This window comes from Parasteatoda tepidariorum, chromosome 4 (assembly GCF_043381705.1).
Source record: "Parasteatoda tepidariorum isolate YZ-2023 chromosome 4, CAS_Ptep_4.0, whole genome shotgun sequence".
In the NCBI taxonomy this organism is placed as follows: domain Eukaryota; kingdom Metazoa; phylum Arthropoda; class Arachnida; order Araneae; family Theridiidae; genus Parasteatoda; species Parasteatoda tepidariorum.
The window spans coordinates 31,636,827-31,653,594 of record NC_092207.1 but is presented as its reverse complement, the minus strand read 5'-3'; the positions used below and the strand labels follow the sequence as shown (position 1 = coordinate 31,653,594).

Below are 16,768 nucleotides of genomic sequence, written 5' to 3'. Positions count from 1 at the left end.
AATTAAAAGATCAAATAACATGTGTAAACTAGATCTCATTTGCCTTTTTTAATTCATTCTACTTTACTTTCTGTCAAAATACTAAGTATTTGTCAGCTTCTTTTAAACCCTCAACATGCCTACATTAATATCTTTAACTTCTGCATTTTTAAGAATATATTGAAAGTATCATATACATTTGCCACACTGGTTGATGAAGAACAGTACCTTTACTAATTATAACTTTATTCTTATCATTACGTAGTCTTAAGTTTTTTTTCTGTCTTGATAAAAAAATGTTTAAATTTTTTATTATAATAAAATTTTATCAAATTAATTACTTTATACTAAATCACTATAAAAGTATTAAAATTAAATGAAATCATATACAGCAACTCATATACAATCATCAGCTATCATATACAGCAACAGCCAGATGGAATTATTATATCTATAGCTTTGGCAAGAAGCAAATTAGTGTGTTTGGTGTAAGGCAAATAATACTTTCCAAATCGAATGAAAAAGGTAAGAAAATCATAGCTCTAACAATGAATTTCCTCAGATAGTTAACTTCTGTTGTTTAGAAGTGACCACTAAAGAAAATTACTGATATCGAAAACGAATAATCTAAGAAACCAAACATATTTAACATAAAAAACATATATATTTATTAAGAAATACATGATACTAAATATTATGTACAAAAATACTTTGCAAAATAACATTTAAATACAACAGAATAATCAAATATATTATATTTTTAATACATTTCATTAAGATATAAACAATTTTAAAATAAGAGACTCAAATAATACAATCAAAAAGTTGGCAAAACAGGAATATTTAAAACATGTAAAAATTGTAATAAATAACAACTAATTCTAATAAATAACCTAATCAATTAAATGACTTGCTTTAAAAAAGTCTACATAAATAAAAATGACAAGATGATGACTCAAGAACATAAATATCATTATTTCACATAAGTACAAGTGATGATGATTTTACAGAAAAAAAACTATTTTACATTTTGTAGACAATGTAATAGCCATGAATACAACATGTTGTCAATAAATAACGTTTAGAAGAAAAAATATTTACAATAAAAAAACATGTGTTAAACTGCAACATATTATAACCAGGGTATCTGCTACATTTAAGATTTTCAAATTCATGACTTTAAATTACTATTTCCAAGAATTTTTCATGACTTAATGAAGTTACTATTTTCTCCGAAAAAAAAACACAACAAAAAAGCATTATAATAACATTAATTGAAATGATAGGTATAACCAAAACTGTTATACTCTGCATTTTCATATTTATAGATTTTAAATTTAAAAAACAGAGTAAAGAAAGAGTTGAAGCACTAAAATAGTTGGCAAAAATGCGAAAGAAAATACTTTTTTTCTGCAGAATTATATTTCAAAGATACTTTTCTTGTTTATCGGAAAGGAAAGAAATACTCCTGATTTTTCTGTTCTCATTGCGGAATAAAAAAAATTTGCCAATGCCTGGCTTGCTTCAGCTAGAATTTTAAATTGATAAAATAAAAAAATAAATATGACTTTCCAGACAAATTCCATCAAATAAAAAAAAAAACAGTTATATTTTACTGACTATACATTAGCTTACAAAGAATTTGTGAAGAATAAAAGTAAGTTAATGCATTACATTAATTATAATAAAAATATTGAATCATTACATAATATAATTTTAAAAAATATCTACTAATATGAAAGTGACAAGATGATGATTGTAGGTACAAACGTTTTTGTTCAACTTTAATAATAATGGAAATCAAGCGACAATGATTTGGTGCAAATTAAACATATTCTCATTTTAAGACTATGCAACAGCCATGAATACAACATGTTGTCAATAAATAATCATACAATAAGAAGTAAATTTAATTACAAAGAAAAAAAAATTCACTAATGGCTTAAAATGCAAATAAAGTAATTATTATATAAGCTTAGGAGACAATAATTTGACTGTAACTAAAATTTATTTACATTTCAGTGGCTATGAGCATTAGTACAAACATTTTGACGAGAATCAGAGCCACGATAAGACACTATAATATTTACAATAAAAAGAAAAGATCATGAATAGTATTATTCAGTATTAGTGAAAGGTAATTATAATTTGACTGGAAACCAAATATAGTCACTTTATTTACACACACAACATACACAATTCGCAAACATTTTTTCAATGAACAAAATGTAGAGGTCAAAATATTCTTAATAAATATGACATTATGAAGTTTATAACATGTTATGTTTATAACATAACAATTTAACATCAGTAAAAGTGATAATTTGGTTCTACATAAATACTTTCACACTTCATTAACAATATACTGGATGCCTTATCATAATGTAACAGAACAAATATAAGCAGAGTTTGGAATCACGGATGGGCATGGTTGTATATGATTAACTAGCAGCAGTTACATAACTTCCATCAAAGGCTTCATACCTTACAAATAGATGGACACAGTTTGGAAAACACAGCTCGAATTATGGGATTGAAGAGCCTTGTTGAGGTTTTAAACAACTAAATATCTGTGTAATATTCATACATTATAAATCCATCTGACATTCTGTCTAGTGCAAAAAGCAACTTCTTTGATAGAGATGCCTCTCAGTGAAGCAATCTTTTCAGCTACATAAATAGCCATTCCTGGATGGGCAAACTTAGCTGTCTCGGAGAGCTAAAAAAATATGAAAAATAAATTATCATCAAAAATTGATACAACAATAAAAAAAGATTCTAAATATAATTTCGGTAGTTTCAGAAAGTAATTTTTCTGGTTTTACAATGTAGACAATGCATTATTTGGAATGAAAAGAATTCTGTCTACCATAAAATATAAATAATTTAAGAAGTTAAACAAATGGCCAGAGATTGAGTAAAGGTCACAATCTTTCGTTCTGACACAAACTTTATAAAAATCAATTTTCTTAATAAAAAAAATAATAAATAAATAAATGCTATAGTTCACTACCACAAGTAATTTGCACGAACAATATTCGCTGCTGGGTATTCAAAGAACTGAATAACTAACTTAAAACATCACATGAAATATTCAAAAGCTGACACTATTTTACTTATTAAATTTAATTTGCTTATTTTACTTATAAATAACAAATTGCCCAAGAGCTTAAGTTAAAATTAGATAATAGAATGATAAGTTTTTGCACATAATAGTCAACATAAAGCAGAATGTTAAAAAGGTATGCACACTAAAAAAATTAATGTATTTAAAACTGCATAGTAAATATTAAAATGTACTGCATTGATTTTACTTCTGACACTTACTGAGGTTGGTACAAAATAAGGGGCATCAGTTTCAAGCAAAAGCCTTTCTAGGGGAACTTTCATTGCAACCTCTTGCACTTCAACAGCACTAGGAAAGGTGACTAGATTAGTTAGTCCGATGTGAAGATTCGGAAATTCCTTCAAAAATTTCTCAGCTATGCACCACGAATCGGAGAAACAATGCATATGGATTGGATAGTTGTCTGGAAGCTCCTAAGGAAAGAAAATAACATATAGTATTCACAAAAGCATTTATCAAAAATTATTTAACAAAAAAATAATTATAACTAGTGTTAAATCAAACAATATCGTAATTACATTTTATTGTTACTACATTACATTATTATATATTAATTACATAATACTAAACTCAGTATTCTAAAAAAAATAAACCTTTATTTCTGTGAGAAATCTTTTTTTTGTCTAATTAGAAGTTTTAATCTGTTGAATTCACTCACAATTACTTCCTTATATGCTCTTTTACTTTTTTCTCCACTGGCTCTCTAGTTCAACAGATGGAAAATTCTCCTTTAACATCCTTAACTCAAGTTAAAAAATTTATATAAATTCCTCAAAAATACACATAACCGCATTTTTATTAAATCAGAGTAGGCCCCTCTATAGACAAACCCAAATTTCCAAAGATTTTCAGAAATTTTTTTTGAAAAGCTTCACAGCTGTTAATAACTTAAAATTATTAACTCTTGAAAGTAATTTTAAAATCTCAAGATAACATGTACATGTATTTGTTTGTTTGAAACATTTAAATGCTTTAAGTTTTTCTTAAAACAAAAAATAATAAATTTTTTTAATCAAATATCTTTCCTTATTATATGAAAGTAAAAGAGGCCATGACTAACATTATAAAATGTATATCTATATTCATGAGTATAAGAAACTTTAGATATAAATTAACATTTAAACATAAAGTGAATCCTCACGTTACGAAAAAAAAATGCCAAATAAGCATTTAAATAAAAAAATAATGGGATACAAAAATCAAACATACCTCTTTCAAGATATCATAGCAATCTTCATATGCTTCTCTGCAGTGAAGCACAAGAGGCAGATGCTTCTCTTTTGCAATTTTCAGCTGGCGGCGGAAAACCTGTTGTTGTTTGCCCCGTGGGCAGTGACTCCTGTTTAAATTTGTACGAACACATAAGAAAATATAAAGTGATATAAAAAATATATAATTGAACATATTCATAAAAAAAGAACAACTTACGATAAATGTTAATGATTTTCTTTATAATATGCTGTTAAGAGAAAATAAAATTGATAATGTGATGAACGTAGTTTAGCTTTTTGAGAATCACCCATCTTTCCCTGTTCTGTTGAGAATGACACATTGTACATAGCTCAAACTTAAATAGTTATAGCATAACACATGATTAGTGGGAAATTCAGAAAAAATTAGGTTCATTGAATGAATGTTTACAAAATTCCAAATCACAAAAAAATAAAAGAACTCTTAGTAAAAAGCGAAAATGCAGAAAATGGAACTACTAAAACAGACTTTCAAAAAATTCTCAACACAGAAAACAACACAAAATCCCGCTTGCCTAAAATGTAGCATTAATTGGTTCCCTTCAAACGAAAAGTAAGCCTCACTCTTATCTACTTTTTGCATAAATTTAGAGTAAAATCCCATTTAGTGTATATAAAGAGAAACTTACACGGGAGAAGTGAGATGCAATTAATGAAAATTTTTTTATAAGCTATCAATATATGATTAGCTTAGAGACAATTAATCAAAGTCATAGTGCTTAAATAAGTTTCATAAGTAAAGCTTAAATAAAATATCTAATAATAAAAATATCAGAAAAAAATATAAATTGTAATGGTACATTTTTTGCTACATTTGTTTATTTAAACATATTTAGTAAATTTATGGAGTTATATAGATTGTTTGTTTCTTACACTATTTGTTAAATTTTAAAACTTTTACAAGTAATGTAAGTTTTAAAAAAAAAAGAAAAAAAGAACACGTTTTATTCTAGTATATTTCAAAACATTGAACAGCAATTTATATAAATAAACATAATTTCAAAAAGAAAATATGTAATAATATTCTTAGATTATATGGTAATCTTGACTTAACTAACACAGATTTTTAATCACTTTATAAATTTATTATTCCACTTTTAAAGTGTTTGTTTTTATGATTTTTTTGGTATTTAACAGTTAATATTTACATATTTTATGAAAGTAGGTTCATAGTTTAATTACGATTATTAGATCAACTACTACTTATTTACTAAATGATCAACTTAGATTGATCAACGATAGATGTTGAATCAATCAATGAACAACTTAGATCAACTACTACTTATTTACAATTTAATAATTCAGACTGTTTGCTAAATTTAAAAAAAAAAAAAAAGAGCTCAAACTTTTTCAATGCACACCTAAGGGTTTTACTAAAAAGCATCAAGTGAGAAAATCTCATATATTGTTTTAAAACTAAACATTGAGTTATAAAACTATTACTTAATAAGAATATACTATTTTAGTCAATAAAAAGCAGCAATTTTTGTTGGGGTTTTTTTGGGTGATAATTATGGTACATTGTTTTAGAAACTATAAACATTTAGGACTAGGAGTTAAAAAATTTTTTAGTAATTTTAATTCTTTCTACGACGGCAACAATTTTATTTAATTGATTTAATTTTGTTATTAGATTTTCTATACTCAAAATATATATAGCCAAAAAATTAATATAAACTTTGAACATAATTTTATAGACTATCATTTCTTTCTAACACTTTTTTGTATTAATAAATATTAATAAAAGCACAAAAAATAACTTTCATCATTAAATATTATTTAATTATAAATTTAACAAAGAAAACAAAATAAAAAATAAAATAAAATTTACATCTTAAATTTCGCAAATAAAAAAATAATAGCACAAAAAAGAATGTTTCATAAACGAAAATAAATATAAAATCCAGAAAATTTATAGTAAGATTTAAAATTGAATGGTATTTCAAGATAACTTACCTGTCAGAATAATCCAATCCTATTTCTCCTAAAGCACGAACTTTAGGATGTCCCAAGGCTCTCCGGAGATCTTGTTCAATACTGTCGTCATAGAATGAAGCATTCTTCGGATGGCATCCAAATGAGGCCCAAACTTTGCTGTCCTCTAAATGTTTTTCCCAAGAGAAAAACTAAAATTTGAAATGAAACATCCATTAATATTATCTTGCATAAATTATTTAAATGTCATAAAATATAAAAACAAAAAGAAAAATAAGCACAGTCAATTTTTAATTATTTAGACCATTTAGAAGAGCAAACAAATTAATTTTGTGCCATTTAACAAATGTTTTTGTTTATGTGATTTTGTTTTTTTTTTGTGACAAAAAAATTATTTTCCTTTGAAATAGACTTCATGTAGACAAAATATCATGGAACGTGAACAATTTCGACGATGGAATTATAAATTTTGTGAACGATTTTTTAACCCTAAGAATGTGTCCATGATAAATATTCTTCTCGAAATTTGAAGAAAACTGCAAAGCACAATCCTAAATCTACATTATAAAATAATTGTGTTGGAGTTATAATTATGTTAAAGTAATAATTGCTGAATGTAAATGAAATAAGAAACTAAAGATATAATGCTAAGATAATTTAAATTTAGTTAAAGGTTAGAAAAAAAGACTTTTTATTATTTATTGACCTTATTAATGATTATATAAAAGTTCATATAATTGGCTTTTTTCATGCCAAAAAATACGCAGTTAAGATAAAATTTGTTGAAAGTACAGTACAGAATCCGATATCCGGAAATCAGAAAACCGAAAAACCAANCTGTCGTCATAGAATGAAGCATTCTTCGGATGGCATCCAAATGAGGCCCAAACTTTGCTGTCCTCTAAATGTTTTTCCCAAGAGAAAAACTAAAATTTGAAATGAAACATCCATTAATATTATCTTGTATAAATTATTTAAATGTCATAAAATATAAAAACAAAAAGAAAAATAAGCACAGTCAATTTCTAATTACTTGGACCATTTAGAAGAGCAAACAAATTAATTTTGTGCCATTTAACAAATTTGTTTTTGTTTATGTGACTTTGTTTTTTTGTGACAAAAAAATAATTTTCCTTTGAAATAGACTTCATGTAGACAAAATATCATGGAACGTGAATGATTTCGATGATGGAATTATAAATTTTGTGAATGATTTTTTATCCCAAAGAATGTGACCATGATAAATATTCTTCTCGAAATTTGTAAAAAAACTGAGAAGCACAATCTTAAATCTACATTATAAAATAATTGTGTTAAAGTTATAATTATGTTAAAGTAATAATTGCTGAATGTAAATGAAATAAAAAACTAAAGATCTAATGCTAAGATATTATAAATTTATTTAAAGGTTAGAAATTTTTTATTATTATTTATTGACCTCATTAATGATTATAAAAAAGATCATATAATTGGCTTTTTTCATGCCAAAAGATACGCAGTTAAGATAAAAATTTGTTGAAAGTAGTTAATTTTCATTTCTAATAAGCCATACATGTATAACAATATTGCTAGTCAATTTATATTAGAGAGAAAATGCACTGAAATACATATAATTCAAACTAGCTTTAAATATTTACATTAAAACAACATGATTAATCCCTATTTTAGTTTATATGCATTTAAGCAATGTGTTTTCTCTATTATTAATTCTACATTATTTCATTAAAATATACATTATTTCTTAAAATAAATTTTTAAAAATATCTGGTTATCTTAGAGAAAACCAGATATAATATAGCTGGTTCAATATAACATAGTTTATTGACACAAGAGTTAGATATGGCTATACAACAGATCTGAGATTATCTGAAATATGCAAGACAAGAAGTATGACAAAAAATCTATTTGATAGTAAAGCTACTTTTTCAAGTTAAAATTTTAATTGCATAAGTATTAAATTAAGAGTAGAATTAGTAAAAATAATTAATAACTATAAAGTTGCTTAAAAAACACTCATTAGTGTCCATCAGAAATAATTATACAATAAAAATGACATAATAATACTCCTGAAAAAAAATCATAATCATATTGTCAATTGTCATTTTCTAGTAACTGGATTGAACTGAGTGAGTGTTTAAAAGCACAAGATGCAAAAACACAACAGCTGTAATGATCATGAAAAACAAGAGAGAAGCTTGTTGAAAAGGCTGAAGTATTATTGATGTACTGTATGATCAAGGGTCGTATAATCAGGACTGTACTATACCGTGTCAAATATTATAGACTCGAGGCAAGAAAATAAAGCAAAAAGATCATGCCATAAGATTATTGGAGAACATCAGGAATTTAAATGAAAACAAAATACAAGAGTTTTTGGAGAAACTTAGATTATATTAATGAATCATATACAGAATTATCTTGCAGTTTTTTGAACTGTAAACATTATTTTAGAAAAGCAGACTGGGAATCACAACAAATGCATAATGAACATAAAAGAAAAAATGACAACTTACCTTTCTAAAAGAATAAGGATTGCAAAAAACTGCAATACAGCCATCAAAGTTAGGTGGAAACTCGTCTGGATGCTGCATCTTGTAATCAGAGAAAGACCCTTGGAAATCTGCTTTGTTTAGTAGAAAATCCAAGTGACAATGAGAATCAAAATAAGAGTCTTTTACATTAGAAAACAGGTCTTCCTCAGGCTTCAAAGGTACAATCTTCTGTGTATCTTCAATTTTCTTTGAAGACACATCCTGTGTTAAAAGGAAATTTTAACACACATTAGATTCAAGATTAAAATAGATATAAAACACTAAATAAGGAAACTGAAACAACTAACAAGAAATTATATTTAACAAAGTACATAAATGTAATACAGTCAAACCCGTTTATCTCGAATCTTATGGGAAAGGTGAAAAATTCGAGATAGAGAGGTTTTAAGTTATACAGGTACTATAAAGAAATTAAATTTAATTAAGAAATTTGATTAAAAGTGCTTTGTTTTTAGAAGAAAAATATAGACATTTCTTTAAATTAATTATACCACATACATACATCTATTTACATAACAGTTTTTTAACATACATTTAACACTGAAGATAATAAATAAGATTTTTGACTGATAACCTTATTTGTTTCAATAATTCTTTTGAGGTTAGAAAGATCGCAAATTCCTCATAGATCGTTTTCTATAGTTCACTTTAAAACTCTTATTTATCATTTGATCCATTGGTTGCAATTTTGAGGTCAAAATGAATTTCTATTCTTAGCTTTCTTATCTATGTTGAAAAGCTAAGCCCTTATGGTCACTACTCATTAACCCCTCACTTACTGCCAGAATCATTGTATTCCTTTCTAGTTAAGGAAGTGCAGGGATAGTGTTTGAAATTCCAAGAAACACCCCCAACCTGTTCATCCTTACTTCCTGTGGATTCACGAAATTCATCTCTGTCTATGAGTTCTGCTAATGAGGAAAGTTTTGACATTTGTGCTCTATTATTAGAAATTCAAGAAACGGATGTTTTGGAGGAAAAAAATCGACATAAACATGGAAAATACATTTATTTTAGACAGTAACTATAGGGAATTTTAAAAATTTCGAGATATAGAGATTTTCGAGATAAACAGGTTCAACTGTACTAAAAGAGGTAAGAAACAAATAGCTTATTAAATTCTGCATCAATTCATAGTATTCGAATTTTCTTTATTAATTTTTATTATATTTTTTTCTCCTCTTCTTTTTAGAAAAAAAATGTCATTGAAAATTTATGAAAAAAATTAAAACTGATTGACTTTGTAAACACACAAGTCGAATCCTATGTTTCGAGTAAATTCTGAAAAAAGATTTACTGAACAATGTGAAAATACTACAATAACCAAAAGCAAATAGAAATATAGTCATGAAGCGTACAATTTTATAAAAGATCGAAACAAATAAATTGCTACATTTTGTAGAATATTCACTTCTCTATATGAATTTTTTTCCAGAAAATAAACTTCAATAGACTGATAGATAATTCTAACACATAATATTCTTAAAAGTAAATCAATATTTACCTCCTGAACGGATTCTGTTCCGTTGGTGATACATTTCAAAGGTGTGGTTCTCGTCTGAGGACTGAGAATACCTCTACAAGCTGGAAAAGAATTTCAAACAATTACTCATCATAAAAAAATATTAAAAAAAGAGAGTTAATACTGTATTTTGAAATACAGTGGAACTCCGATTTTACGTTGTCCGTTCTGTATATTATTTTGCTTATTACGTCATTTTCTGCTCGTCCATGAAAATTCTCTATACCAAATTATCTTGAATTTTATCTAACCATTTTAAAGAAAATCCAGCTGTATATGCTTTTCTAGCAGATCAAAATAATTTTTTCCACTATAAAGCTCCCATACTTTTTCTAAATTTTCGTTATCGTCTTTTCTTTTAAAAAAAAGTAGCAACTTGTCTATAAGCTGCTTGTAGCTTTTCTGACATTCTTTCAATTTTATCTTATTGTCCTCTTGTCTGTGAGAGGAGGTTTCTCCCTTGAGTCAAAATCTGATTGGTGGTGGAATGGGTAAAGCACTAGAAGGATGGTTAAAGAAAGTATGGGAGATTAAATCGCAAAATTTGTAAGAGGAATTTCTTCCAGCAAACTTCAATCTTTGAATTATCCTATCATTTAAAGAATACTACACTAAACTACTGGTTGGGTAATAATTTTTTCTCTTGATTCTGGTGACCTGAAAGCTTGAAAAGCAAAAATAACTGTTCTGGTGTCTACTAAAATGCATTACAAATGGGTTTAATAAAATCTCTTGGGGTAAATTACATCTTGGTATCCAACGGAAACATTGGCATTTCAGAATAAAATTGCATGCCTGAAGATGTTTATATCGAAGTTGATGATGCTTAGATCGATTGCAACACACATCCCATTACTTTTCAATTCCTTCAAATCTGCTCCCGATGGTAGTGATGAAGAAGAGCAAAAATTATTGTAGTATATACCCGCAAACTGATCAAGGGTTTGAAAGCATAAAAACTCTAAAACATTTTCAAATGTAAACCATAAAGGAAATTTGCCAACAATAATAAGTATTGAGAGAGATATTGTTAAAATTGTCAATTTTCAATAAATATCCTCGGATTTTTTTATGTGAACTTTAAGTTATCCTGCTTTGTGTGTTTTTAAATGCTAGTCCAATGGAAAGCATAAAATCGGGGTTCCACTGTAATTATTAATTAATGTTTGACTAATACATAAGATTATTACTATAGATTTTTTAAGTTACTTTTACCCCAAATGATGGTACTAGTAAAAGAATAAATTTTTAACTGCATTATTATAATAACGTAAAAAAAAAAATTTTCAATTAACAATTATACAAAGAAAGAAAGATGTAAAAAACATGTGCTTAATTACTTACTACTATTAAGTAATTTAAGAATAATTAATTACTATTAAGCAATTTAATTAACAATAAATTAATTGTCTGACAAAGAAGAAAGATCTAATGGAGAATCAATTACAAGAATACATACAATAAAAAAACAAAGTTAACTAAAACAGTAAACAAATCAGGAATATTTTAAGTAAAACAATTATAGTATTTTCTTTCTTTGCAAATTAATAGAAGAAAACCCACTTGAATATTATCCTAACTTTGTTAATGTGACCGTTCTAAATCTTTGATAGATATTGATATATTGCATTAATGTTGAAGATATTGGAAAATCCTTTATTATAAAAGAAAGAAGCAAAAATATCAAATTTATGTACCTCAAGAAAGACAGGATATTAATACTGCCCAAAAATTGCAGGTCTATTAAGCATTTATATTATTAGCAAGCAAAGCCTAGAGAAAATTGCTAATAAACAAATAATTTTGTTGATAGCATACTTTTTTTTATACTGGTTACCAAATTGCATGCTAAGCTATAATTTTAGAATAAATATATATGTACACAATTTCATTTATTAATTTGAAGTTAACATTTTTATAGACCTGAATTAACAGTTAAATAACTTCATTACGAATTGTCTGCATTATTTATATAAATAAAACTAATCCAAATAACATTGCTAATCAATTCTTATTTGTAACTTCTTATACAATTAAGATAAGGCAAGAATAGTGAATAATAATGGCTTAGCTTCAACTTTCATATAATTCTAAGGATGGCTTACAATACAATTACAACTCCAAAAAATTCCAATAGATCCAATTCTAAAAATAAAGCAATGAATATTTAATTGAACATCAAAGTAATATCTAGTATATTACTTATATTTACATAACGCTGAAATATCTATTCAAAATATCCCTAAAATGTCACAATACCGTAAAAAAAAAACAATACCTATAAAACATATTTCTGTTAACCCTAACAGTTAAAAAGAAAAATAATAATATGCATGCATACCAAAAACTATTACAAAAAAAAAGAATACACTTACCAATTTTAAACAGAACTGGGCTTGGTTGCATGTTTACTTTATTTACTGTCATCACTCTGTAAAAAATAAACAGTTTACAAAATTATAAAGACTAATAAACTCAAAATACTAAAATTTAGCGTGTTTTATTTGTAACAAATTAGTATATCCATTATTATTATAATTATAAATTAATTATCCATTATGAATTCTTGGAATGATGCAACAACTCAGGGGTCTGTCCAGGTCAAATTTACTATAGTTTAGCGGTACCTTCACAAATTCAACTTTAGGAAAAACGGTAGTTTCACAAAAAACTGTTTCTTAAAATTTTATTTTTGTATCCTGTAAGAAATGATAAATCCAAATTTTTATGTTGAATTTTTAATATTCACAAATTATGTCTAAATTTTCACCTCTCAGAGAAACTTAGACAGACCCCTGCAACTATGCACTTCCTACTAGTATGGGCATTATTGTCAGGGACCCCATGGCAGAATCTTGGCAACATTGTCGGAGAATGTTACCGAGTTCTTGCAAAAGGATTTTTCGTTTGGGAAGTTAAGTGTTTTTGTTCTGCAGAAATTTTCGAAAGATTTTATCTTTTCTTCAGAATTATATTCAAAAGATACCTTTCTCCAGCATCCGAGTGGAAAAAAAATGCTTTTTCTATAGTTCAAAATGATCATTTGAGAACAATGAAAAATAAAGATTAATGAAGCAAAAAATTTGGTTTTCTCTTCTGAAGAAAATTTTGTTCTAATTTTTTTAATGCTGTTATTACTATTAATTTTCACATAGTTTTAAAATCCGATATTTTTAATACGATATTATTGATTACAACAACTGAGTAACCCTTTTTTGAAGAGTCCGATTTACTGCTACAGATTTCACAATTCTTTAATTTTTTTTTAATGAGATGATGATTTACAAAATGCGAAAAAGGAAATAATTAGTGTGTTTCCCCCCTGCAAAATGGGAGAATATAGCCCATAATATTAGAATAAAAAAATATTACATATTTAATTAATTAATGATTTCATTTGATGCATAATTTTTTTCTTCTTTTCTTTGAAGTTGATGCTTTTGTTACTCCAATTTAGTAACATGCATATTTGTGATTTTTTAAAAGTACTTGCAGAAAAATATTAGTATTAGAGAGGTACATTGCAGAAAGCCCCAAAAAATTCTGCCACGGGGGTCAGGGAAGGGTATATGTCCCAATCAATAGTAAAAATTCTTGAAAAGCCCACCTCAATATTCAATTTTTATCAAGAATTATTGATTTAAATTCATTAAAGGTAAACACAAGCAAGAGATTAATAGATGTTCAGCAGATTTTTAAAAAATTCTTTTTGACAGGAGTGAAATTTAGAGACACTGGTGTGACTGTGTGTTTTCATCTCTCTCAAAGATTGGGAATTTGTGAAGTCCGCATCTACTAGACAATTTAATTTAGTAAGCACAATAAATTGATCAATCCGAGAGAGTTTAAGGAACTAGAGAGTTATACAATTGTAAGTAATTTTTTCCCACTCAACCAGAAAATACTGGCATGCAAAGATATAAGGATATTTGGAGTGTAACAGTTTAAATTAAGGAGTGTAACAGATTTAATTAAAGAGCCTAACAGATTAAAGAGCAAAATAGGTAAATAAGAAACATTAGAAGAACATATATTTATATCAATCTAAATCTATATTTTAAATCAATTTTTACAAACAGTGAAAAAGTTTCAATCGTTCAAAATTTGTCCAGAATTTCTTAAATAAAAAGAATATTTAAATTTTAATATTCTAAAAATGTATAAGTAAATCTATTCAAAAGATATATTCTACTCTTTCAAAAAATGCTTCCATTAAGCTAGATATCTACCAATTTAAAAATTTACTTTCATTATAAAATAGTACTTTTTAAAGATTTAGGATCATTGATTGGATGTGCATCATATTAAAACATGCTTAGCATTGACATATTCATACAAAATTTCTATCTATTTTTTTTATCGCTATTAATCTTTATATTTTAAATAAATTTCGAAAGCATTGGGTTAATACAGAAAAAAGTATTTTAATCAGATCTGTAACTGCCTTTGAAGAGTTAGGTTTTACAATGACTCATTTTTCATACTAATATCAGTCTAAATTCTTATTGTTTAACAATAATAAAAATATTTGATAAAAAAACATAGTAAAATTTTCAATTAAAATCTCTAGATGATAAATAAAACAAAATACTTCACACATAAAGTAATATAAGTTACAAATATTCATGATTATAAATTTAATGGAGATTCAGAATAATTTAAATGGACTATTATATACAGAGATTTAAAACGCGATCAGTAATTGTTTGGATTCTTTAACCAGAAATACAGTAAAATAAATAATCTTTATAGAATTATTGATGAGATAAATTAAATCATCAGTTTTCATAATTTTGATTTTTATTTAAGGGGTAATCCTAAATAGATTATTAATTACAGAAGATTGAAACCTAATCAGCAATTAATAAGAATTTTCAATCGCAGCTTTAATTGAAAGAAAAATCTATATTTATATTTGAAACATACCTTGATTTAAGCAACTCGTTGATAAAATCAAATAATTTGATCAATCTACTAAACAAAACGTGTAAACATTAACGAGCTTTTCGAACTGAAGTAATTCGATTTTACTAAGATCACTTAGATAATAAAAACGTGTCTGATGCAAACCGTTTAAACTGCTTCTGAACACGAAAGACGCAGTTAATCAAAGGATGAAGGTATTTAAATATCGCTTGTAACCTCCACCTCATTTACATGAGAATTTCTTATGGCTCATTTTCGCTAATGCGATATGACGACATTTTTCTATTTTTAATAAGTTATTAAACCGCTAAGGGTAAAAACATTAAAATTTATTTACTGTAATGTAAGGGGAAAAAATATTGGATCAAAAGTTTTGATTTTGGAATTTAAAACCAAGGAGTTAAACACAGAGCAAAGATTGCAGTCAAATCGTAGTCAATTTTTCCTTCAAACTGAATTTTCTTAAACAGGTGTTACAAAATTTAGCAAAAGAATTCGGTAAAATAGCTGCGTCTCGTATTGCTAAATGTTTAGAGCTTTGAATAAAGAAATTTTAAAAGAAATGAGTAGAATAAGATCAAACTCACAACCTGCTAAATTATTCGAGATCCTGAAAAACACTTTGTTTACAATAATTAAAAATCATGATGTAATTCTAAAAGCAGAGGAACACTGTGTTCTAATGACAATGCTCGTATGAAACGAAATTTCAAAATCTAGAAAAAGCACTGAATGACAGGCAAAAATTTATGAGAAATATTAAAAGCTTTTACATACGTTTCTAAACCTTTAATCTATGTACCATATTAAAAATACTTGTAATTAAATATGATTTATTAACTTAACAAAATGACTACCTCAAAAAACTGCGTAAACTGTAATATAATATTTAGTTTAATAATTACTTCGAAATATTTAAAAAGTTTTAAGCTATAAAGTATGACAATTTTATTCCAATATTAAAGTAAAACATTTTAAACTAAACGTATTTTATATGACACAAAATGTGAAATTTGAAATAAAGCTTTCAAATAATTCCTGAGTAACTACTAATACTATTTCTTTTTAGCAATGTCTATTTCTAAAATGTTATTTCAAGATTAAAAAAAAGAGTACAGACATTTGATGAGGGTTAATATTTTAATTTTTTATTTCTAATTTACTTATTTATTGATTTTTTTTCTTTTTAGAAATTAGCTATTTCATTTTTCGCAAAAAGAGACGGTACATTTTTTGCCTATGATGAAGCACCATTTTTTTTTTTTTACGTTTGTGATGAAACGCACAACTTATTCAGCCTAAATCAGTAGGCCCTCAGGCTGATAGACATTAAACACTTTTCTCACTTGAGTTGCCTTCCATTTAATAGCATTGCTTTGAATAGCAAAGATATAGTGAAAGAAAATGTTTGAATGAGTTTGTTTTTTCTTTCTGTTATTAAAAAAATGTTTTTTCTTGTTCTCTTTATTTCTTTTTC

The 16,768-nt window shown here is 26.2% G+C and overlaps 1 protein-coding gene across 2 annotated transcripts; it reads right to left on the bottom strand.

Annotated features, from left to right (window-relative positions):
* Positions 1 to 623: 623 nt before the first annotated feature.
* LOC107456615 (putative deoxyribonuclease TATDN2) lies at positions 624 to 15,431 on the bottom strand. 2 transcript variants are annotated; one of them, XM_043044233.2, is made up of 8 exons: positions 15,292 to 15,431; positions 12,741 to 12,796; positions 10,348 to 10,427; positions 8,805 to 9,044; positions 6,313 to 6,482; positions 4,316 to 4,445; positions 3,307 to 3,519; positions 624 to 2,698 (listed from the first exon to the last, which is right to left on the bottom strand). In XM_043044233.2, exons 2-8 carry the CDS (start codon positions 12,790 to 12,792, stop codon positions 2,561 to 2,563), a joined length of 1,023 nt encoding a protein of 340 aa, XP_042900167.1. In that variant the 5' UTR covers positions 12,793 to 12,796; positions 15,292 to 15,431; the 3' UTR covers positions 624 to 2,560. The 2 variants fall into 2 exon arrangements, with proteins under 2 accessions (XP_042900167.1, XP_071035713.1); XM_071179612.1 differs by having other exon boundaries at positions 2,382 to 2,698; positions 15,216 to 15,298.
* Between the last annotated feature and the right edge of the window lie 1,337 nt (positions 15,432 to 16,768).

Bases quoted from the DNA above. Each gene is read 5' to 3' on its own strand.
- LOC107456615 (XM_043044233.2), bottom strand. From the start codon at position 12,792: ATGACAGTAAATAAAGTAAACATGCAACCAAGCCCAGTTCTGTTTAAA. The intron at 6,483-8,804 runs GTAAGTTGTCAT...TTCAAATTTTAG, and splicing joins ATCCTTATTCTTTTAGAAAG to TTTTTCTCTTGGGAAAAACA. The intron at 4,446-6,312 runs GTAAGTTATCTT...AAATTTAAACAG, and splicing joins GGATTGGATTATTCTGACAG to GAGTCACTGCCCACGGGGCA.